The sequence below is a fragment of the Cygnus olor genome, chromosome 25, assembly GCF_009769625.2.
Source record: "Cygnus olor isolate bCygOlo1 chromosome 25, bCygOlo1.pri.v2, whole genome shotgun sequence".
Classification (NCBI taxonomy): Eukaryota; Metazoa; Chordata; class Aves; order Anseriformes; family Anatidae; genus Cygnus; species Cygnus olor.
Genome location: NC_049193.1, coordinates 4,293,692 through 4,316,889, shown reverse-complemented (window position 1 = coordinate 4,316,889; position 23,198 = coordinate 4,293,692). Strand labels below are relative to the sequence as shown.

Here is a 23,198-nt window from a genome sequence, read left to right as displayed (position 1 = left end):
CAGGTCTGGGCCCCCCAGCACAAGAAGGATGTTGATCTGTTAGAACGGTTCCAGAGGAGGATCATGAAGTTGATCAGAGGGCCAGAGCACCTCTCCTTGAAGAAAGGCTGAGAGAGCTGGGACTGTTCAGCCTGCAGAAGAGAAGGTTCTGGGGTGACCTCATTGTGGCCTTTCAGTACTTAAAGGGAACTTTTATAAAACAGATGGAGAGCAACTTTTTGCTGAATCAGATAATGACAGGACAAGAGGGAATGATTTTTTTTTTTTTAAACTAAAAGAGGGGAGATTTAGATTAGAGATTAGGAGGAAATTCTTCACTGAGAGGGTGGCAAGGCACTGGAACAGGTTGCCGAGAGAGGTTGTGGATGCCCCATCCCTGGATGTGTTCTAGACCAGGTTAGATGAGACCCTGAGAAACCAAAAAAATTTCTTCTCCTTCAAGTGCCTGGAAATGGTTTCTAGGATTAGCTCCTCCATCACATTCTCAGAGATTGAGGTGAGGCTGACAAGTAAGTCATTCCCTGGGTCACTCTTCCCACCCTTCCTGAAGATAGGAATCATAGAATCATAGAATCATAGAAACACAAGGTTGGAAAGGACCTACAAGATCATCTAGTCCAACCATCCTCTTATCACCAATACTACCCACTAAGCTACTAAATCATATCTCATAGCACCTTGTCCAGGTGCTTCTTGAACACCACGAGGGATGGTGACTCCACCACCTCCCTGGGCAGGCCGTTCCAGTGCCTGACCACTCTTTCAGAGAAAAAGATTTTCCTGATGTCTAATCTAAATCTCCCCAGGTGCAACTGGTGGCCATTTCCTTGAGTCCTGTCATTAGTTATCTGAGAGAAGAGGCTGACCCCCTCCTCATCGCAACCTCCCTTCAGGAAGTTGTAGAGTACAATAAGATCTCCCCTGAGCCTCCTCTTCTCCAGACTAAAAGGACTGACATTTGCTTTCCTCCAGTCCTTAGGCACTTTTCCCAGTTGCCGCAAAGAATCAAAGTTTATTGAGAGTGGCCTTGCAATGACATCTGTCAGCTTCCTCAGCAGTCATGGGTGCATCCTGTCAGGGTCCATGGATTTAGGTATCTCTAGTGTGCTTAAGAATTCACTGACCTGATCCTCTTTTACCAAGGGTACACCTTCTGTGCTATGGGGTTTTCCCTTGATTTCTGGGACCTAGGATTTCTGAAGTCCAGTCTTGCTCATAAAGACTGAGGCAAAGAAGGCCTTCAGTACCTCAGCTTTTTCACCAGGTCTCTGTAGTGGTTTTACTTTGCTGGGCAGCTAAACTCCACAACTGCTCTCTCCCTCCCCCTCCTCCTCAGAAGAGGGGGAGAAGAAAGTGTGCTGGAAAGAAGAGAAAAGGCTCATGGGTTGAGATAATTTAATTCAGGGGAAAAGGAAGAGGGAAAAAAAAAAAAAAAAAGGCCACGCAGAAGCAGAGAGAGGAAAAAAAATTACTACTTCCCAACAATGAGCAATGTTCAGCCATGTCCCAGGAAGCAGGGCCTCAATACACGCAGCAGGACAACAGATGACTTCATAATGAGAGCTCCTCCCTCTCTTTCTCCTTTCCCACCTTTTATTGCTGAATGTGACATCATATGGTATGGAATATCCCTTTGGTCGGTTTAGGTCAGCTGCCCTGATGATGTCACCTCCCCACCTCTTGCCCACCCTGAGCCTACTGGATCTTGGAGGGGGTTTGGAGAGAGTCTTGATGCTGTGCCAGCCTTGCTCAGCAATAAACAAAACATTGGTTGGATACCAGTGGTGTTCTAGCTCCAAGTACAGAGCACAGCACTATATGGGCCACTGCAGGGAAAGTTAACTCCATCCCAGCCAGACTCAGTACAGTCTCTCATTTCACTCAACAGTTGGCCCACATTTTCCCTAGTCTTCCTCTGTCACTGATGTACTTATAGAATTGATTTCTTATTGTCTTTGATATCCCTGGCCAGACCAAAGTCCTCTTGGATTTTAGCTTCCCTAATTTCAACCCAGGATGCTTGGACAGAGTCTCTGTATTCCTCACAGGTTACCCATTCTTGCTTCCAGCATTTGTATGCCTCCTTTTTCATTTGTGTTTGGCCAGGAGATCCTTGTTCATCCATGCAGGCATGTTTGCCTGACTTGTTCGTTGTTGGCTGCACTCTTGAGCTTGGAGAACATGGTCCTTGAACATTAACCAGCTTTCTCAGACCTCTCTTCCCTCCAGGGCCTTATCCCATGGGACTTTACTGAGCAGATCTCTGAAGAGACCAAAATCAGCTCTCCTGAAGTCTTGTGTTGTGATCTTGCTTTTTGCTCTGCTTTTTCATCTCAGGGTTCTGAAATCCACTGTCTCGTCATCACTGCAGCCAAGGCTGCCTTTAAATTTCTCATCCCTAATGAACCCTTCATTTGTATGAGATACAGCAGAATGCCTATCCTCATCGTCTCCTCTATATGTCCCTCCAGCAGACATTTGAGCTGGGAAGCAGGAGGCACATCTTTCTCCTCTGAAGCTTTTCTCGAGAAATGGACTAGTTGGAGAAATGTAGTATGAACACCCACATTTTCTCAAATGAGTCCCAGTACTCATTTCCATGGACTAAGAACCAAGGAAACACAATTGGTTTCCCTGGTCAGCTTTCCTAGATCATGGACTTGCACTAAGGGTGTTTCAAATCTCATTTTTCCAAAATTTGAGTGAAAGAAATGATTACCAGGGTTCTGCAACTGTCTTTGCATAAGAACTTCAAAAAAGCTGCAACGAATGTGATCAGAGATGCATTCAAGCTACTGTCCTATCTTCAAGAGGGACAAAGATATATGCTCAGGAAGAATATGACAAACTCTCATGAATAGTCTGCTTTCCTCTGATTACTCTCCCAATCTCCAATCATTTGCAGATCAGGGATAGTATAAGCCAGATGTGGTTTCTATTTTTCAGTAATAATTAGATGATTTCTTTCTCTTCCATGAGCTCCAAGGGGAACATGCTGTCACCCAGGTGTCAGGCTGCTGGATGTGCCCTACTCTTACGTCAGTACAGGATGGCAGTAGCGAGCACAGCTGTGGGAGGTGTGCCCAAGTTGAAGAACAGCTTCACCTGGTGGCAGAGACTGGGGAGGAAGTGGGCAGGCTGAGGAGCATCAGAGAGAGGAGATTGACTTGGTGGGGCTAGTGCTCAGCCAGCCACTACACAAGAAATGAAGGTTCCCCTACCCCTTTGCCACTAGGCAGAGGGATGGGATCTAAGAACTGGGCGAGTGGAAGCAGGTTCCTGTTCAGCACAGCAGGTGAACCCCCCTGTTGCCTACCTCACCTTCCCAGGTGCCCCTACACAACAGGTATGAGGCTCTGGAACTTAACGGGCAAGCAAATGGCAATGTGGACAAAGGTCCATCCACACTGGGGGAGTTGCCAAGGCGAGACAATCTATACCCCACATCACAACAACTCCCACCAAGAAAAAAAGGTTTATTGTCACAGGGGACTCCCTTCTGAAGGGAATGGAAGGCCCGATTTGCCATCCAGACCCAACCTATAGGGAAGTCTGTTGTCTCCCTGGGGCTCAGGTAAGAGTCATCACTTGGAAAGCCACTCACCTGGTACATCCCTCTGATTATTACCCTTTATTGGTTTTTCACGTTGGCACCGATAAGATAGAAAAGGGAAGACCAAAAGTGACTGAAAGGGACTTTAGGGCTTTGGGGCAATTGGTTGAAGGATCAGGTGCACAGAGAAGAGCAAAATCAAGAGGACTCGTGTCAAGATATAGACAGTTTAATAAATGAAGAAAAGAGGGGAAAAAAACAAATGATGCATAGGCAATCATTCTGATGCAAAGGCACTCACCATCTCCCACAAGTAAACTGATGCCCAACCAATCTCTAAGCAATGCCTTCTCTGGAAGACAATGCCCCCTACCCCACCCTCACCTTGCCCCAGTTTCTCCCTCCCCAGCCCTCCCCGGCCCTCCCCGGCCCTCCCCTGCCCTGCCCTCCCCTCCCCTGCCCTCCCCTCCCCTCCCCTCCCCTCCCATTCCCTCCCCCCTCCTTTTCATATTTTATTTTTAGCATTGTATTAATGATATTGAATATGCTTTCAGACAGTTTAGGTCAGTAATCCTGGCTGCATCCCTGCCCAACTTTTTTCTCACTCCCAGTAGTATGGGGAAGTTCACATCCTGAAGCTGATGGGCTCTACCAAGCAGCCTAAGAGGGAATTTGCTGCTTCCAGACATTCATCCAGATGGATCTCTGCAAGCAGAGAGAAAAAGTAGAGGGCAAACACAACTTAGAAAGGGAAGACAGTGTGTATTGACAGTCTCATAGACTGCCACACACGAGCACAGGGAAAGAGGAACGTGGGTGTTGGCTGTGCATTTTGTGGGAAATGCCTAGAGTATGACTCCTCCCAGCAAAATCTACTTACCAGTTTGGTCCCGTAGCCACCTACAAGCCTTGGCCTCCAGAAGTTCTGACCAAGATACCCTCCATTTATACTGGTGCAACCAGACTAAGGCCAACACTGTGGCCCAGGCAGTTGGTTTCACATCCTGTGGAGGAAAATGGAACAATCAGGGGGAAAAGAAAGACCAAACCTAAAATAGCACAAACCTTTGGACAAATCTTTGCCTGAAAGGAGGACTTCCACACACACACAAACTCTCTAAGCTTCTGAAATCCTCAAAGCCAGAAAGTTCCCAGATACCTGTGTTGATTACATCTCTCCTTTCTACAAGCAGACAGCCTCAGTATCCTGACTGTTCTGATCTTCTCCTACTGGTTCAGCTCAGATTGGAAACTTGGAGGAGAGAAAGATTCAGCTCATGATATTTCCCCCCACCTGCCCCTGATCTGCTTACCTTACTGGGCCTTTGGCCCTTAACTTCAGCCTTGCTGAGCCCCAAGGCTGAAGTCAGGGCTGAGGTCAGGTCCCACGAGCCATTTGCTTTCTGGAGTGCCACTACTGCCCTGAGACTGGAGAAGTCACACAATCTTGTCGACAACGGTGAAATTTTCCAGTCCCAACTTATGTGAAATGGTGGTGGTTCCTCCATCACCAGCTCTTCAGGAGGAGATTCCTGCTCTGGAAGACAGCAATATTCACATAGCTCATACAAGATAGGCAATGGTTAGTAACCTTAAATTCTGCCTTCTCCAGATATCCTCAACTGTCCTACATCCTTTCTGGGCTTTCCAAAGTTTTTCCAGTCCTCCAAAGGCATCCTGAACTTTTCCAGAATTCCAAGAGCATCCTCAAATTTTCCCAGTCCCTCACAGGTATCCTGACACTGCTGATCTTATAGGTCTTTTCCAACCTAAATGATTCTATGATCATTAAAGGTCCCTTCCAATCCAAACCATTCCATGATTCTACAGTATTTAAAGCCCCACTTCATCCTTCTCCACCATCAGTTCTTGAACCCACCAGTCTTATCATGAGCTGCTCCTTTCCACATTCTGGGACGTAAGACTTCTTTGAAGCTACAACAGCACTGCAATACATGAGTGTGAAGGTGAGGAGGGTCAAGCACAGACCATAGGACATTAACGTTCTAGGCATGGCCAAGTTCTGTAGCAGAATTAAGAGCTTTTATGGGCAGAAGAAGTATTGGGGAACAAAGAAGTTGGGGGCAGAACTAGGGATCATGTAAAGCTAGCCTAAATGTATACAAAGTAATTTAGGTTGGCAGGAATCTCTAGAGGTCATCTAGTCCAATGCCATAATTCAAGGAAGTTTTCATTTAGATCAGCTTGCCCAGGAACTTATCTTGAACAGCTCCAAGGTTGAAGATTCCAACAGTTCCTGGCTATTCTTATGATTAAAAAAAAAAAAAACTTCCTCATACCCATTCAATATTTCCCTTGTTCCAACTTGTATCAATTGCCTCTTATCCTAATGTCATGTACCTCCAAGTCTCCGTATTCTTTGTATCTTCCTCCAGTCAGGTAGTTGTAGACAAAAGTAAGGTATCCTTATTAACAAAACCAGTTCCTTCAACCTCTTTTAGCATGCCATGTGTTTCAGCCCCCTCACTTTAGTGGCCTTCCTCTAGATTCATTCTAGTATATCAATGCTTTTATTGTAATGAAAGAGTTTCCAGTAACTATCGCACGTCTTTTCTTTCTGTTTGGACACTACAGTCAGGCTCAGCTGACTCTGGATGCCTCCCCTAAAAGGCCTAGTTTGTTCTCACCAGTGCCTGGGCACTATACCTATTCTGAAGCTGCAGGTCTGCAGGTTGAGCAGGAGCCTTCCTATTGGTGCCAGAAGTCACAAGCCTCCAGCTTTCTCCATTCTGACTGTGAATTCCAGATGTCCTATCTTCCTTGCTTCATGTCACTCAAAATCTTCTCTCTGCAGACTTTCCACAAAGACCACAACAATCTCCTCTTCATTCACCTTGATGGTGTGCAGTGTGCTCATTACATTTAGTTCCTTCAGTTAGCAGCTCCAGGCCTTGTCTAGAGTATACCTCTCACAGAGGAGGACACTTCTACCCCAGCCCCAGAGAGAAGCACCAGCCTCTCTCTTCAGCTCAAGACCTAGACAGCAGTCTCTTCCTTTCATGCTCTGTCTGGACTGAAGCTTCCAATGCACTATGGGCAAATTTGCTTTGCCTATTTCTCCATCCATCACCAGCACAGTGATAATCAGGAAGTCTGGTGAAAAAATAAATACTGAAAGGAGAGTTCACCCGTTATGCAACACATCAGAGAATCCACAGTTGAGAATTTTCTACTTACCTTTACAGGGGGATGAAAGCTTGGTCAGTGCTACAGCGTCAGAGGCTTTGGGATGAAGCATCTCAAGACAGAACTGGAACTTTTGGACCATCCAAAACTTGGTGGAGTCGAACCACACAGGCCTGGAGCCACACCAGAGGAGCTGGCAGGGAACCAGGTTGCGAGAGGGAGGAAACAGCATGGGGGAGTCTAGAGGCAAAGAATCTGAGAGAGAGGCAGGAAGATGGGGAGTGAGGGTTAGACTTATGTATTTTAGAGATAGGCAAAAGGTTGTTCAGGCCCACAGGATATGGGGCTGGTGATGGTGAGGAGGCATCAGACCAGCAAGTTCCACTTTCCCCTTACAATCCTGTCCCCACTATTCTTGGCCTTACCACGGTGGCAGGTATCCATCAGTTCCATGCGTACAGCTGTGCTGGATGTGAAGGGGGATTGGACCCCCAGGCTGAGGCTGAACTTAACTGCATTCTGCCAAATGTCCTTCTCTGACCTGCTTGTCCCACCCCGGGAAAGCTTCCACAGCAGATGCATCAAGGCCATACGGTGCACAGGCAGCCTGCAGGGAAAGGGAGTTAGTCCTTGTTTCCACTGTGGGTAGAGGGATGAGATCATAGAATCATAGAATGATTAAGGTTGGAAAAGACCACCAAGATCATCTGGTCCAACCATCCCCCTACCACCAATACCACCCACTAAGCCATGTCCCTAAGCACCACGTCCAACCTTTCCTTAAAAACCCCCAGGGACAGTAACGCCACCACCTCCCTGGACAACCCGTGCCAATGCCTGACTACTCCTTCTGAGAAGAAGTTTCTCCTAATTTCCAACCTAAACCTCCCCTGGTGCAACTTGAGGCCATTCCCTCTTGTCCTGTCACTGGTTATCTGCAAGAAGAGGCCAGCACCCAGCTCCCCACAACTTCCTTTCAGGTAGCTGTAGAGGGCAGTAAGATCTCCCCTGAGCCTCCTCTTCTTCAGACTAAACAACCCCAGTTCCCTCAGCCACTCCTCATAAGACTTGTGCTCCAGACTCTTCACCAGCTTTGTAGCCCTTCTCTGGACATGCTCCAGGGTCTCAATGGCCTTCTTGTAGTGAGAAGCCCAAAACTGAACACTACTCAAGGTGTGGCCTCACCAGAGCAGAATATAGATCACGTCCCTGGTCCTGCTGGCTACATGATTCCTGATACAAGCCAGGATGCCAGTGGCCTTCTTGGCCACCTGGGCACCTGGCTGGCTCATGTTCAGGCAAGCATCAATCAGCAACCTCAGATCCTTTTCTTCTGCACAGCTTTTGAGCCACTCTCCCTCAAGCCTGTAGTGCTGCATGAGGTTGTTGGAACCAAAGTGCAGGACCCAGCACTTAGCCATGTTGAACCTCATCCCACTGGCCTCTGCCCATCAATCCAACCTGTTCAGGTCCCTCTGCAGGGCCTTCCTGCCCTCCAGCAGATTGACACTTCCCCCCAACTTGATGTTGTCTGCAGACTTACTGAGGGTGCACTCAATTCCCTCATCCAAATCATTAATAAAGATATTAAAGAGGATGGGCCCCAACACTGACCCCTGGGGAACACCACAGGGGACCAGTTACCAGCTGGATTTCACTCTGTTCACCACCACTCTCTGGGCCCAGCTGTCCAGCCAGTTTTTAACCCTGCAAAGAGTGTACCCGTTCAAGCCATGTGCTTCCACCTTCTGCAAGAGAATGCTGTGGGAGGCCATGTCAAAGGCCTTGCTGAAGTCTAGGTAGACTACGTCAACAGCCTTTCCCTCAACCAAGGCTGCTGTGGAGTAGCAGCAGGAGTAAAGAGGAGGGGGCAGTGGGACAATGGTCACCCAAATCCTCTCCCCAGGTCAAGGCAGAGGAGACAAGTTGGGAGCACTGGAAACCCATATTGTCTTCCCATCTCAAGGTATGCAAGCAAAGGACACCTATTGTCCCTCCTCCAGACCTTGATAATGTCCCTTTGTCTTGTGGGCCATTGTGTTATCCTCTCACCTGTCATCTGCTGATGGGGACAGTGAGAACCTGAGTGTGTAATCGAAGGACTGGCTGCCTACATGGTACTTTAGGGTCACAGCTGCCACATCTGCTTCTGGATCCTGGGGACACAATAGAAAGAGTCAGACAGAAAAGTTTATCTGCAAGGCACAGGGAGGCTGGCCACTTAGCTTCCCTCTCTGCTCTGCTAAAGTAGTAGATACATGTCCATAGTTGGAGCAGAGGCAGTGGCATCTCAGGGGGAAAAAACAGGGTTCACAGAGACATAACACTGGTCTTTCCCAGGTCTAGCAGAGGTGAAGGACTCCCTGTGTTGAGAACGTGAAACTGGGAGTGTTTCCTATACCTTCCAGAAAGCCTTGCTCCTGGATCTGATTTCTCACCTGTGCTTGTCCATGGATCTGGGCATAGATGATGCTCTGATGTCCCTGGAAGATAGACTCAGGAGCTTTTCTAATCATTGTCACCTCCAGGCCTGGTGGAAGGTCCCAGTGTAGTGAGATCTCACTTGCCAGAGGCTGCAGGGCCTGCTGCAGGCATTTCACTGCCTGGTGAGGGAACACAGAGAGCACAGACTACTGGAGGGGGTCTCTGAGTTGGAGTGGATGATGGCAATTGGATTGCCTTGCATATCTAGGAGAACCATTGGAAGCACTGAATAGAGCAATGGGAGTGCTGGAAGCACAGGCACCTGGGCAGTTACCTCAGATGTCATGTCCAGCCTGGAGTGGATGCACACACATTCACCCTTGGTCTCCAGGGAAATGGCCTGGGAAAGGTTGAAGCTGTCACAGCTGTTAACAGGAAAACAGAAACACCTGTACAGGAAAAAAGAGGAAGGTTAGAGAGTGGACAAAGGTGATAGGTAAGAAGGACAAGAGTGGTATAAAGGAAAGGTAGGAGTGTTTTTAATTTTAGGAATGAAACTGATTCAGCTTTCTCTCACCCTGGAGTGAGAGAGTTTGCCTGCTGTGTAGGGAGAGGTTAAACTGGTTTGGGTTATAGAGGTCATGGGAATGGGTTTTGGGCCCTCAGAGCACACTGAGGTATTGCATGGTGAGGGGGAAGAGGAAAAGTGCTGAGAACAGCCTGGAAAAATTGTGAGAGAAGGCCCACTACAAGAAGAGTATAGGCAGTCTCAGTGAGCTAAGGAAAGTGTGTGTGGAGGTCATTGCTGAAGTCCCATCAAAGTAAAGAGAAGATGTAGGACAGACTAGGACCTGAGAGAATTTTTGAAAGACTGACAGTCAGGGCAAGTAATCATGTTGGGGGACAGGAACAGGGCTCCCCCATTACCGATGGTCATCACGGTAGCGGTGGACCTCAGCCATGATAGCTTCCTCTTCGCTGGAGATCTTCCTCTGGATGAATATGAAGAGCTGAGGCAGAGAGGAGGGGAAACAAAGATTTTTAGAGCTGTGCACCCTCACAGAGGAAAGACACTACATGGCAACTCTCAATGCAAGCGCCAGCAGCATGACTCACGATGAGTACTGAAATCTACCTTTGCCCCAGTGTTTACATTCTTTCACCTCCCCATTACCCTTTGTGCCCTGATACCTGGCGGGGATGCCCACGAAGAAGAGGTGTGCTGTAGATAGACTTTAGGAGGCCCAAGAGGTCACAGCCCCCTAGATCAGGGCAGATGGAAGAGAGGTGTCTCACAGCATTGTCCATGCTTTCCTGCGTGTATTCCACACTTCGCCTGTGGGATAGCAAGCAGAATGTCAGAGGGAGAGAACCTGGTCCACAGCTATCCCCACATGACCACTTTCCAGGAAAGCCCTACCTCACCACCAGTGTTCTAGAAGCAGCCTGAAAGGACAACTTACTCTATCAGTGCCCATAACAGATCCAAACCCACAGCTGCCATCCAGCTAGAGCTTGTCCCATAGTTTCACTTAGAAGAGTTATACTCAACTTGCCCCTTGGCCCTGACCCAACATCATCCCCAACTCACGGATAGAAGGCTTTGAAAGTGGCCCCAAAGCTGTAGATGTTGAAATAGCAGCCCACAGGCAAACTCTTGAGGAGGAAGAGCAGTGTGTTCTAGGGACAGACAGAAGGATGGGCAGAGCTTAGATGGGAAAGCTAGACAGAACATCCACTCCCATGAAGCAGCTTGCCTCTATCCCCATCACCTGAGCAGAAGTATTGTGAAAAGTCCACACTGAAGACCTCCTCAGATGGTACCTGTGCATCCTGGAAGAGGCTGCAGTCTATGAGAAAGAGGAATTCCCCAAGTTGGCCTGTACTGGGCACCACTTCAGGAATGCTGGGCTTCAGTGTCACCATCACCACAGGGTCTCCCAGCAGAGATCCTGGAGTGTGGGGGGAAGCAAGGAGGATTTTTTGGTTGGAACCCCCTTCTCTGTCTCTTTGCTTTTGTCCTACACATTGCCTTTAGCTCCAACCTATGATATTAACTTAGAAGGAGCTGTTGACTCCCTCAAGGGTAGAAAAGCCTTTCAAGGAGATCTTAACAAATTAGAGGGCTGGGCAATCACCAACAACATGACATTTAACAAGAGCAAGTGCCAAATTCTAGATGGGTCTAGAGGGAAGACGTATGAGGAGCAGCTGAAGTCACTTGGTTGGTTTGTTCTAGAGAAGAGTAGACTGAGGGGAGACCTCATTGTGGCCTACATCTTCCTCATGAAGGGGAGTAGAGGAGAAAGTGCAGATCTCTTCTCTTAGGTGACCAGTGACAGGACTTCAGGGAATGGTATGAAGCTGTGTCCAGGGAGGTTCAGATTGGATATTAGGAAAAGGTTCTTCACTGAGAGAGCAATTGGGCACTAGAACAGGCTCCCCATATAAGCGGTCATAGCACCAAGCCTGTTGGACTTCGAGAAGCATTTGGAAAATTCTCTTAGGCATATGGTTTAATCTTAGATAATCCTGAATGAAACCATGAGTTGGACTTCATGATCCAAGTGGATCCCTTCCAACTTGTGATATTCTGTGATTCTATAATTTGATGAAGCTATTGCCTGAAAATTCCTCAGATTTCCCCAGTCTCCCTGGTGCTCAGTTCTGTCATCCACACTCACCAGGTGCAGCTTTGGGATCTCTCCTCTCCACCACAGCACTGAGATTGTGAGGCCCTTTATAATACACAAGCAATTGCAAATCATCAAAATGCCAGGGTGTTGATTTCAATGAAACCTGAGGACAAGTGGGGTGTGGGGAGGAAAGAGAAGCAAACAAAAGGACCAAGGAGCCCTTAGGATCATCAGTACATCACAGACCCTTCCCTACTTTCCCACTTTGGGACTCTGGCATCTGACAAGGCCATACCTCAGCAGATGTCTGATCTGGAGCTGTGTATTGCAGAGGGGTGTGGCTGCTGTTAATGTCTATATGAGACACACCACAGGCTGACTGCAGGCAGATTCTAAAGCGCAGGTTTTCCAGTATCTCGTCCTCAGAAATCCGCCAGCCTGTAGGGACAAAAAGATGTGAGAAGGTGAAAGGAGAGAACATAGGGCAGCAGACAGTGATTGTGGAGTACTATCTGTAATGGGTGGTGGTGGTGGGTCGAATGTGAAATCTGAGATTTCCTCACTGCAATGCTTTTATGGGGGGATATGTAGTCTCACGGCATGGACTGTATAGGAATTCGTGGGGATCTTTTGCTGTGGAATATGTGGGGAGACTTGGGGGGCTCCTAGCTGTGAGGTATGAGAGGTTATTTTCAGATTCTATCAGTGTGGCATGTGTGCAGCTATGGGATCCTGCCCCGCAGAGATGGTGAGGAGGACGGTGCTCCTCCCTGGTATAGGCACCTGTGGCCTATATACTATACACTCACTAAAGCGTGTATATTGGGGGAAAAGGTCTCGTGGCCAGCAAAACAAGGCAGATCCATCAGTATGCAGCGGCAGCTCCTGGATATAGCACAGGTTGATGGCCACCTCCCTGTTAGGAGGCAGGGTCCCCAGGAAACAAGCAAACACTGGACCCCAAATATGCGGCTGATCTTGCAGGTATCTCAAATTCTCCATGCCTGAAGTGGCTTTGTGCAGCTTCTGGGCCTACCACAAAGGGAGAAAAATGTGTTACTGAGGTCTCAGCAGAATTTTATTCTCTCACTTCCACACTTCACTTCAACCTGAACCCCTCTCCCTGCCCCCTCACCCCCCCCCCTCACCCCCCCCCCCCCCCCCCAAAGAATCAGAGTACCTCCTCCTTGTCCCAGAGCATTGCTTCAATACGAGTGTCCCCCATGGTAGCATAGAAGGTGTATACAACAGTGTCAGAGTCCACAGGAAAGATGAACATGATCTCCTCAGAGACTTGCTGCTTATTGCGGAAAAACAGCTTAGACTCCACATCAGCCACAAAGTCCTGGATGGTTACATTTACTGCCACAGATTCCAGCTCTATTTCAAGATAGATTGAAAAGATCCATATTCCCCTGTCGAATAAGCCTGAGGAAGACATAACGATTGTCAGAGTCACTGGTTGACTGTAGAGGATTTTAAATTTGAAGTGTCTGCTTGCAATAGGCAACATTTGTGTGTCCAAACTTGCCACAGAAATACAATTTGCAAAAGCTGACAAATAGCAATGAAAGGTCCCTAAGGCTGCCAGCATGTTTCACTTGGACCACATTTCCTCATCTCTCTAAGCCCCTTTCTGTCCAGCATGGACCTCAGATCACCTAACTGTTCCATGCTTCACCTTAATTCAGACCTATCATGGCATTGTGAGGAGTCTGTCTGTCCTTCAATATGTAGAATGAGATAGCCCCACAACAAGCTTCATGCAAATGACAGGAAGTGCTCTGCAGCTCTTCAAACCTTCATACCGTTATCTCAGAGACAAGGAGCAAGTCCTACCTCCTGTTTTGAGACTAATGTTCCAGAGAGATTAACTTAAGTGGATATATGACTCATTTTGCACTACTAAAAAGGAAGGAGGGATCCTAGCATAACGTAAAAGGTGGAGTCACAGGAGGTCCGCATCATCGTCCCATTTCTTGATGGCTTCCCTGGAAAGCCCTGAGCACTACGGGTGAAATGAATCACATGTACAACAACTTCTTTTTTCCTATACAACAACTTCTTTTTTCCTATGCAACTCAGAAAAAGTAAATACTGACTACAGGCCATGCCACTGAGTTCCCAGAACACAAAGAAATGTGCTTCCCTCTCAACCATTCAAGAAATCAGTTCCTTTCCACATTGCTCTCCAGCAAAAATCTTCCCCTCTGTTCAGAGACACCACACTCTTGGCCCCAACTCACTCCTGTACATACGACGCTTGCTCAGGATGCCACTTGGCCTCATCTTGACTTTCTGGTTGAAGACAGGTTCTGTGTGGGAAAGAGCATAAAGTGAGTTATGAGGACCTCATGAAAGAAACTGGGCACCTCCATCTTCCCTTCCTCTAAGACAGGAAGCTCCCACCAACATACATGGCCAAGATGACTCTTGCTTCCTCACATCCTTATCTCAAGACTCTTTTTCACTAGCCTGGTTGTAGATTGGTAGGAGAGAGGCCTGCGATGGGAATGGCAGATGTCCAAAAAATCTGTTGGTTCAAGGGGTATGTGTGTGCTTAATTTACACTAGACAGGGAAGGGAAGATGGCAGATATAATGGGTAAGAGACTGAGAAACAAGGCAGAGCATGGGTTTGGGCCCGAGAGGTGGTAATTTCACATGGAGGAAACCAGCACCAATGATGACAGGAAGAAATGGACAGAGGGGTGGACAAAGAGCAGATGAAACATAGTCTGGGCAGATGGGTGGATGCATACATGGATTTGTGTGAGGAGAGTGGCAAAGCTGTTGGTTGGAGAGGGCTGTATTTAGTGGTAGCAGGAGTGAATGGCAGAAAAATATGAACATACGGAAAGTTGGGCAGGAGAATGGATTAATGAATTTGTAGTTGGATGCAAGGATGGCCATCCAGGCCAGTGGGGGGCAGATGAGTTTGTGGTGGTTTTACCCAGCTGGACAGCTAAGCTCCACCTCAACTGCTCTATCACTCTCCCTTCTCAAAGGGAAAGAGAGAGAACATACGATGAAAAGGGCCCAAGGGCTGAGATAAGGGCAAGGCAATCATTCAATAATTATCGTGACAGGCAAAACAGACTGAGTATAGGTAGGCTAGAGAAATTTATGACCTATTACTAACAAAATAGAGAAATTAGAAACTAAAACAAAACCATACCAAACAAAACAAAAACCTAAAAACACCTTCCCCTCATCCACCCTCTTCCAGTTCCTCTACCCAAGCAGTGCAGGGGAAATGGGGAAATGGGGGCTGCAGTCAGTCTATAGCATTTCGTCTCTGCCACTCCTTCACAGTCACTCTGCCCCTGCTCCACATGGGGTCCCTTCCATGGGATGCCATCCTTCCCAAACTGATCCTGTGTGGGCTTCCCACAGGCAGCAGCTCTCCAAGAACTGTTCCAATATGGGTCTCTACCACAGGGTCCATCCGTCTGAATCGGACTGCTCCAACATGAGTCCCCCACAGGTGGCAGCACATCCCAGATCCCCTGCCCCACTGTGGGACCCATGGTGGGACCCCGTCCTCCACGGTCTGCAGCATGGAGATCTGCTCTGCCGTGGGACCCATGGGCTGCAGGGTGACAGCCTGCTCCACCAGGGGCCTCTCCATGGGCCACAGGGGAACTTTGTTCCAGCTCCTGGAGCACCTCCTACTCTCCTTCTTCACTGACCTTGGTGTCTGCAGGGCTGTTTCTCAGTCCTCTCACTCCCAGCTACTGTGCGCAACAGCTTTTCCCTTTCTTAAATCTGCTCTTACAAAGACACAAACAACATCAATTATTGGCTCTGCTCTGGCCAGGGGTGGGTCCCTTTGGGGCTAACTGAAACTGGTCCTTATCTAACATGGGGCAGCTTCTGGACTCTTCTCACAGAGGCCACCTGTGCAGCCCCCCACTACCAAAACTTTGCCACATATACCCAATACATTCCCCCAAGCCAAGAACAAGTTGAAAGATGGAAAAAAACATCTTCGAGTTCATCAGGTTTGTATGAAGCATAGGGTGATTTCTTACCGTAAAAGCCAAAGAAACTCTCTAAGACTCTCATTTTGGAGTTTTAGAAAGCAGGCATTCTTTAATTGCGGTGCCAGACGCACAGGGGATCACTTCACCTAGTGTGCGCACTGAGTTGCTCAATCACAAAGGTTATATGCAATCAAAATATACATATTTATTCGATTTCTATTGGATAATTATTATATTCATATTATGTTCCATAAATCATTAAAATATTCAAATGTTCCTGATGCATGCACATTTGTTTCTACTGGTGGTCTTTCAGGGTCTTCTGGTGGTCATCAGTAGTCTTCCTCGCTGTGTTCACTGGTTGAACCCAGTTCTTGTGATTGATCATGCCTTCTCATTCTTTCTTTTCTTATTGGTTCAACTTTGGCATGCATACTGAGCTTAGTCATTTACACATCCAAGGACATATGCATAACATGAGTTCCTCATCTCATCTTCTTCTGACACATCCTCCAGGCCTGGATCATCTTGCTTTCACTTTGAGGTACAAGTCTGTATTTGCTTACAGATGAAGCTGGCTAAGTAATACAAAGTTTCCAAACTTCCTCCTATCTAACTAAACATAGCAAAGGTTAGACCTATCTGCTCATAATGCATTTCAAATTTTGCCCCTTGCTCTATCAAAGGGGGGAAAACATATGTCTTTTGGGTTCAATATCATTTTGACCAGGTACCAATGGTAGGACATGGTTGCCAGCTAGTAGCACTAAGAAGCTGCAAGAGATCCAAAGAAATAGAGCTTAGCCACACAGCCCTGAGCAGAGGTGGTCCAATCTCCAGTCAGAAAGCTGGCCAGCAGCCTAAGCAATGTGATGGAAGTGTAGCAGATCTCCAAGCTGGACAAATTCACCAGCACACCAGTTTGTGCAGATGCTGATTTGTCACCATCAGCAATGAAGATTTTCCTAAGCACAGTCTGCAGAAGGAGAGAGAGAAGGAAGCAAAGCACCTAGAATCATGTGTGTTCCCAAATGCCAACATTTTCCCATTCTCCTTTCTCCATGCTATGTTGTTGGTTTTCTCTTCCCCTCCCTTCAGAAAGGGCACCTAGGAGAGAGAATATTTGTGAAAGGAATTACTGTCAGAGAGAAAGCAGTGTTGAAGACACATCAGTCAGTGTTCAGATTCCGTTCAAGGGCTCCATACTCACTGGAAGAAGAGGAACAGGTTCTCAGTGAGAGCTTGTCCTAAGACAACTCCCTCCAGCAAAACAGTTGAGTTACCCCATGAAGTTGCTCCGTGAAGGGTATTTGCTTAGACTTCAACAGTCCAATTACTATGCCTGAAGTTATTCCCAGCATGCTCTTCACAGGTGTTAAGGACAGAGTTCCTTTTGCTATCAGGCAGGAGAAAGCTTGGAAAGTGTGTACAAGGTGATTTAAATCTTGGATTCACAGTAAATGAAAGAGGGACCATTTGAGTATACAATTAATTCATAATCCAGCACAAATATGTTTAGCTTTGATTATGGCATGGCAGAAGTTAACCATTGCTTGCAGAATTGCTGCATGAGCTTATATAATTAATTATTAGTCCATGCGATGGATAATATAGTAACATCACTAATAGGAGAGCTGCAGAATAAGGACTAAGTGGCTGCTTCTGGGTCAGTCTCAACTGACTCTTCAAGACAGAACTCACTTAGCAGGGACTATAAACAATCTGCCTGAAGAAACTGAGAAAGTACCAAAAGCTACAGGCCATTGAATTTAGAAGGGATAAAAGACCACTTAGATTCTGTGGGGTGCCGTTAGCAGGAAAATAATCAGTGAAGAACCCACTAGTAAACTGCTGTGAAGACGTAGCAATCCTGACCAGATGACCAGCACATAGAGGAACTGTTGATCCATACAGTAGTTAATCTGAGGAGGCCCAGGCCTGTGCTGCGCTGTGCTCCATGTCCAGATTGGCCTTCAGTGCTGCACAAATCTCCTGGCCACAGCCTAACCTCAGCAGCTTATTGTAATGGAGGAGCCTACATGCAACTTCCGCTCTGTACCAGTGATTACAGCACCTGCATGCTGTACCTTTTTTTGTAAAAGTGCAGCAAGAAGTAATTATGTGAACATCCTTTATGTTTTCCTTTAAGAAAATCCTCCAATAACTGAAGTGACGGGACCAAGGTAAACCACATGTGCATGGGAGATGCCCAGCATGCTGCACCAAATTGAAGACTCATCTAACTCATCTGATGCTTTACAGCTTCTAGTTCTCATAGTTCCCAGCATCAAAGAAAGGTGAAATTCTCTATATCATTCTCTCTTTTGGGTTAGCATTAATAAACAGCATTTTAAATGATACTTTACAAAGTCTGAGTGCTTTTTTTTTTTTTTTTTTTTTTTTTTTTTTTTTTAAAGTGGGATCAAATCAAACCATCGCCTCCTAATCCAAAACATGATGCAAACCTTCTCCAGGCCGGCTCAACATATCAGGAGGGATGATCTGATGATCTTGAAGCCCCTGTGCTGTGAATGTTGACTCTAAGGGCTAGTACACAGGTCCCATGGACCTCAGCAGGTTAGTAGGTCTCAGGGGTGTGTGAATGCTTGTCCTAAAGGAACCTGGAAAGGTCTGCATACCTTTAACATTATACTGCTATCAGTAACCATGACTGCGTGTAGCTACATTTTTGATAGGTATTCACTGCCTGTTATCAGAGTTAATCACAGCACAGTTATATTGTAGTCACATGCTGACAGATTTCAACAAACTTAACTGACCTAAATGTATTTGCTGTTGCTGTGATTATCATATCTATATGCCATGGTTTATGTAAGCTGTTAAAGATCATTAAGCATGTTCTTCATAGAGTCACAAGTTTCTTTCTTCACTAGCTAATGCTTCACACTTTCCAGTAACAGAAAATGCTCCCCAAGTGATGTCATATCATAGCAGATGTCCTTTTTCGTATCAGTAGAAGAATTGGCACTGCATTTATCGGCTGTTTTGTCCTGTAGGTTTGGGGCTGTATGTTCAGTATTGCCAGTAGGTGGCTGAGTGGTGATGGTTAAGTGGGGAAGGAGCATCACCTAGCGCATGCTTGTGGTAATACCCAGAATGTGCCTGACTGCCTGCCCAGGGAAAGTCCATGTCTTGAGTGTTGTGGTTTAACCCAGCGAGCAGCTAAGGACCACACAGATGTTCCACCCCCTCCCCCCTCCCCCCCCCCCCCCCCCACCCCCAAAAACCCCCACACATTGTAGGATGGGGGAGAGAACTGGGGAAAAAAATTAAAGCTTGGGGGTAGACATAAAGACAATTTAATAGGACTAAAAATGAAGGAATAATAATAATAATAATAATAATAATAATAATAATGGTAACAACAACAATAATGATGATGGTGATGATAAATATAAATGTAAATAATACGAGAGTATAGAAAGCAAGTGATGCACAATGCATCACTCACTACCTGCTGACTGATGTCCATCCCATCCCCAAGCAGTGGCCCCAGCCCACACTCCAGCCAGCCAGCCTGTATTTATTGTTCAGCATGACATCATACGGTATGGAATATCCCTTTGGCCAGTTCAGGTCAGCTGTCTTGGCTCTGTCCCCTCCCAGCCCTGTTTCTTGAGCACCCCCAGCCTCCTTGCTGGCAGGGCGGTGTGAGAAGCTGAAAAGTCCTTGACTTAGTGTAAGCACTGCTCTGCAAAAATTAAAACGTTGGTATGATATCAACATTATTCTCATCCTAAATCCAATATAGAGCATCATTCCAGCTACTAGGAGGAAAATTAACATTATCCTAGAAGAAACCAGGACAGCTCACAATGAACAATACACTAGTAGTTGTACTCCTAAATTCCACTGATTTAATGAATAAGATCTCCTGGCAGGAGAGGGAGACTCACACAGAGCCAGGATGATGGGGAATAGGGAGCAGGAGGGCTGCCAGGGGTTGTGCAACAGGGCACTGAAAGAGCAGGTGAGGATGTGGCGGATGGATGAATGGTGTGTGAAGGGGATGTAAGCGGGGACAGAATGAGAAAGGGAAGGAGGGATGTTCATTCACTGCCGTAGTGATCTTGGCTGGAGAATCATCACACACGAAGGAGTTAGTGATCCACACAACAGTTAACCTGAGGAGGCACAGGCCTGTTCTGTGCTGTGCTGCACATCCAGCTTCACCTTCAGGAGTGTGCTGGGCTGCACAAATCCCTGGGCTGCAAGATAACCTCAGCCAGATCACTGTAACAGGTCTGACACTGTAGCCTGCTCATTTTAACATATTGCATGCTGATCAGGTAGATCACCATTTCATGTTGCACAGCCTGGGGTTCCCAACATTGATGGGGATGTGATTATCTATGCTATCCTCTTTCTATATGTATCTTATTTCTTTACTGCCCTAAATCCAGAAAATGTCATTTAAAATGATACTTTACAGCATCTGAGTGTACTTTTTAATGGGATCATAGTAAACCAGCAACTCCTGGTGCAAAACACTTGATGCAGTCATCAGATCCCAGTGAGAAATGCCTTTCTGGAAAAAGGAGGAAGACAGACTGAGTGCCCGGCTGGCCTGCATGAAAGTGTGGGGGCAGCTTAAAGGTATTTTTTTTGCTCAGGGGCCTTTCCTCGTGATTTTGCAAAGGGAGGAGGAAGTGCCTCAATGTTCCAGTCCAGCTGAAGTATTAACTTATTTCAGGGAGTAAGGAAGGAAAATTTGCACTGTGTTTGGTTGGTACCTAAGTGCTTGAAGCAGCCACAGGGATGTTTGGAGCTGAAGCAGCAGCTCTGCCTGAACTGCTGGTGCAGCAGCAACGGGGTGACAGGTTGCAAACAGTGGGGAGAAGGGGCAGGGTGGCCCGAGCACCTCTGAGGTATGAGCTTCTTGTTGGGGAGAACAGGGATTGGAGACCTTGGTGACCCTGGGATGAAGAGTGGAGAGCGGGGTTGGTGGACAAGTACAGCAACAGCATTTCTATCTGGCCATTGGAGATGACAAAGGCAAAGGAGAGGGGCTGAAAGGAAGCTTGGAGCATTGGGGCATCGGCCCTGCTCGCCTCTCCCCAGTCGACGGGGAAGAGGCACCTTGCTTAATTGTGTCCTCCCTCCCCGCAAATGAGACCAGGCAAGGGGGGACCCCTCTGCAGCATAGCTCACAGGGAAGGCTGGGGGTGTGGTGGGGTGGGGGTGGGGGATGAGTGTCTCCCATGTTCTCTATGTGCTCTGCTTGTAACACTGGGCAGATGGTGTAATAAGCAATGGGCTATGACTGTCCTACATACAGGAGCAGAAGTCAGCCTAATGCATGGAAATCCACCCTGTTGCCCCAGGAGTAAACATGAATGTTAACACAAGCAGGGCGGGGGCAGGAAGGGGAAGAACTGTCTTGCAAAGTCATTCTAAGCTCTCAGCCAGGAGGATGTGATGCATGACCATGCAGTTCCATTCCAGGCATAATGATACAGCACCTAGAGAGAGCTCAGAACTGTGAGCTCTTGATGATCATCCGCAGTCAGGGTGGGATTTCTGAGGGAATGGTTCTTGGGAACCTCCCTTTTGTTCCCAGGAGATGGAGAGACTCCAGCACCCCTGACTCAGCTCAGCATTAATGGCAGTCTTGTATTCTCTGCCAGGCTGCCCCAAACAGAGTTACCGAGTTAAGGGGATTTTAACACATGTAAATTTGAAAGGACCCAATAAGAATCAAAGACAGTTTTTCATCTGGGTTTGGGGTCTGCACATGGCAAAAGTACAGAATGAGAAAAATAGAAAAGAAGAAAGGAAGGAAAATGACTATGTCCAAACCTGCTACCAGGGACCACTCACCACAAAAAGTAAGGACAGGTATAAGTGTCCGCACCTTACTCATGTAAGAAGGTGATAAAGTGATACTCTCATACACACATACTCTGTCCATGGTGCTCTCAGAGACTCCTGTCTTCAGTCAGCTATCCTTGCTACCAGTTTCTTTAAGCTGTACATGGATAAACCTCCAGTTGCTGGAGGACCCCATTGTTAGAGGAGTTCCTGTGAAGACCATTGCTATTTGATAAAACTGAGTGGTGCAAAATTAGTAGAGGACTGACTAAGGATATAATTCTGTGTTCATAGTAGAAATTTTGTTTTACCAGCAGCCAATTTTAAGAAATCTAGTAACAAAATATGTATGCTAATACACTTATTCTGCATTATTATGAATTTATGAATATTATAATATTTGCATGTATGTCTCATTGGCAATTTGAATCTTAGCTTGCACACTTTCTGTCCTCAACCATGAAGATCCCAAATATATAGGCAACATTTAAACTAATGTACTCAAACCAGTTCCATTTTTGGACCCTCTCTGAGGGTATACGTTGTTCTTAGTCTCATGCAAAAGCCCTACAAGTAACAAGAGATGAGCAGACTCATTGCCCAGAGCAACAGAAATGAACAGCAACACAAGTTCCATGCCCCACAGCCTGGCAGGACTGGGCAATAAAAACAGAGACATGCAGAAGCCTCCTAACCTTTGCAGCAGTACAGCAAGCACAAACAAACGTGCACATGTGCACAGAACAGCTGTAAGGATGGATGCAGAGGCACACACTCACCATGGAACAGCAGCCTGCAGCAGGAGCAACAAGCAGACAGAGTCAGGAATGGTTCTGTGACTGAACCCTGTCAGCTGCAGCATGAAAGTATGGACAGAGGTGCTCAGACGAGGAGGAGGAGGAGGAGGAGGAGGAGGTATGATCTCTGCAGGAAGTGGGAGGGACAGATAGGAACTGAGTTCACTGTTACATTGCCTGTGTGGCTGCCTGGAATGCAGCCAAATGTGCACTCAGGGCTGGGAACCAGGGATGCTGCCAGTCCTTCCTGCTGGGCTGGGCTAGGGGGACTGGAGATGCTGCCAGCCCTGCCTATTGGGATGGGTGGAAGGCACTGGGTGTAGGGATTCTCAAGGTCTCTGGACTGTTCTGGAATGTCAGTGGAGCCATGAAGAAAACAAGGCCATGGGGAACCTGCATGGGAAGTGCTTTTTTTGGCCTGGATGGAGGAAAGAGGCCAGGGAAGGCACTGACAGAGACTGTGTTGGCCACCTCCTGGGGGCTCCGAGCCAGGGATGCCACTTGCAAAAGGCTTGTTGTGTGCAGCCAGGGCTATCAGGGAGCAAACTACAGCAGTGTTGCACAGGGTGGGGGTTCTGCCCAGTACTGCCCACTCTGCTGAGCGGCTGGGCTCAGGGGATGGGGGCAGGCTCCTGTGTTCCCCTCAGGAAGCACACCACAGCCAGAAGCAAAAGTGGGTGCTGAGCAGGTAGCTCTCCAAATGGCCACCCCAGTTTCCCCTGCACCCACACAAGTACTTCAAACAAGTTCATCAGTTGGCCTTCCTGATGCTCTTCCCTGCCTTTTACTTTGCCAACATGCCTCATTGGGTCCGACAGGATACA

General features: G+C 47.3%; 1 protein-coding gene across 3 annotated transcripts; it reads right to left on the bottom strand.

Moving 5' to 3' along the window:
• Positions 1-4,048: 4,048 nt before the first annotated feature.
• Positions 4,049-22,593, bottom strand: LOC121059859 (von Willebrand factor A domain-containing protein 5A-like). Of its 3 annotated transcripts, none has more exons than XM_040537032.1 (18): positions 22,357-22,591; positions 14,007-14,075; positions 12,941-13,188; positions 12,570-12,792; positions 12,056-12,198; positions 11,809-11,923; positions 10,949-11,076; positions 10,716-10,804; positions 10,316-10,460; positions 10,052-10,134; positions 9,459-9,573; positions 9,139-9,303; positions 8,753-8,856; positions 7,126-7,307; positions 6,752-6,955; positions 4,867-5,090; positions 4,434-4,557; positions 4,049-4,258 (listed from the first exon to the last, which is right to left on the bottom strand). In XM_040537032.1, the coding sequence occupies exons 2-18, from the start codon at positions 14,047-14,049 to the stop codon at positions 4,179-4,181; spliced, it is 2,415 nt and encodes an 804-aa protein (XP_040392966.1). In that variant the 5' UTR covers positions 14,050-14,075; positions 22,357-22,591; the 3' UTR covers positions 4,049-4,178. The 3 variants fall into 3 exon arrangements, 1 of the variants encoding a protein (XP_040392966.1); XR_005814669.1 differs by having other exon boundaries at positions 4,200-4,258; positions 4,713-5,090; positions 22,357-22,592; XR_005814670.1 differs by lacking the exons at positions 4,049-4,258; positions 4,434-4,557 and adding an exon at positions 6,221-6,667 and having other exon boundaries at positions 4,947-5,090; positions 22,357-22,593.
• Positions 22,594-23,198: the final 605 nt, after the last annotated feature.

Coding starts and splice junctions, on each gene's coding strand:
- LOC121059859 (XM_040537032.1), bottom strand. CDS start 14,049: ATGAGGCCAAGTGGCATCCTGAGCAAGCGTCGTATGTACAGGA. Junction 12,199..12,569: donor CCCCCAATATACACGCTTTA/GTGAGTGTATAG, acceptor TTGTCCCTACAG/GCTGGCGGATTTCTGAGGAC. Junction 11,077..11,808: donor AGATCCCAAAGCTGCACCTG/GTGAGTGTGGAT, acceptor CCCACACTCCAG/GATCTCTGCTGGGAGACCCT.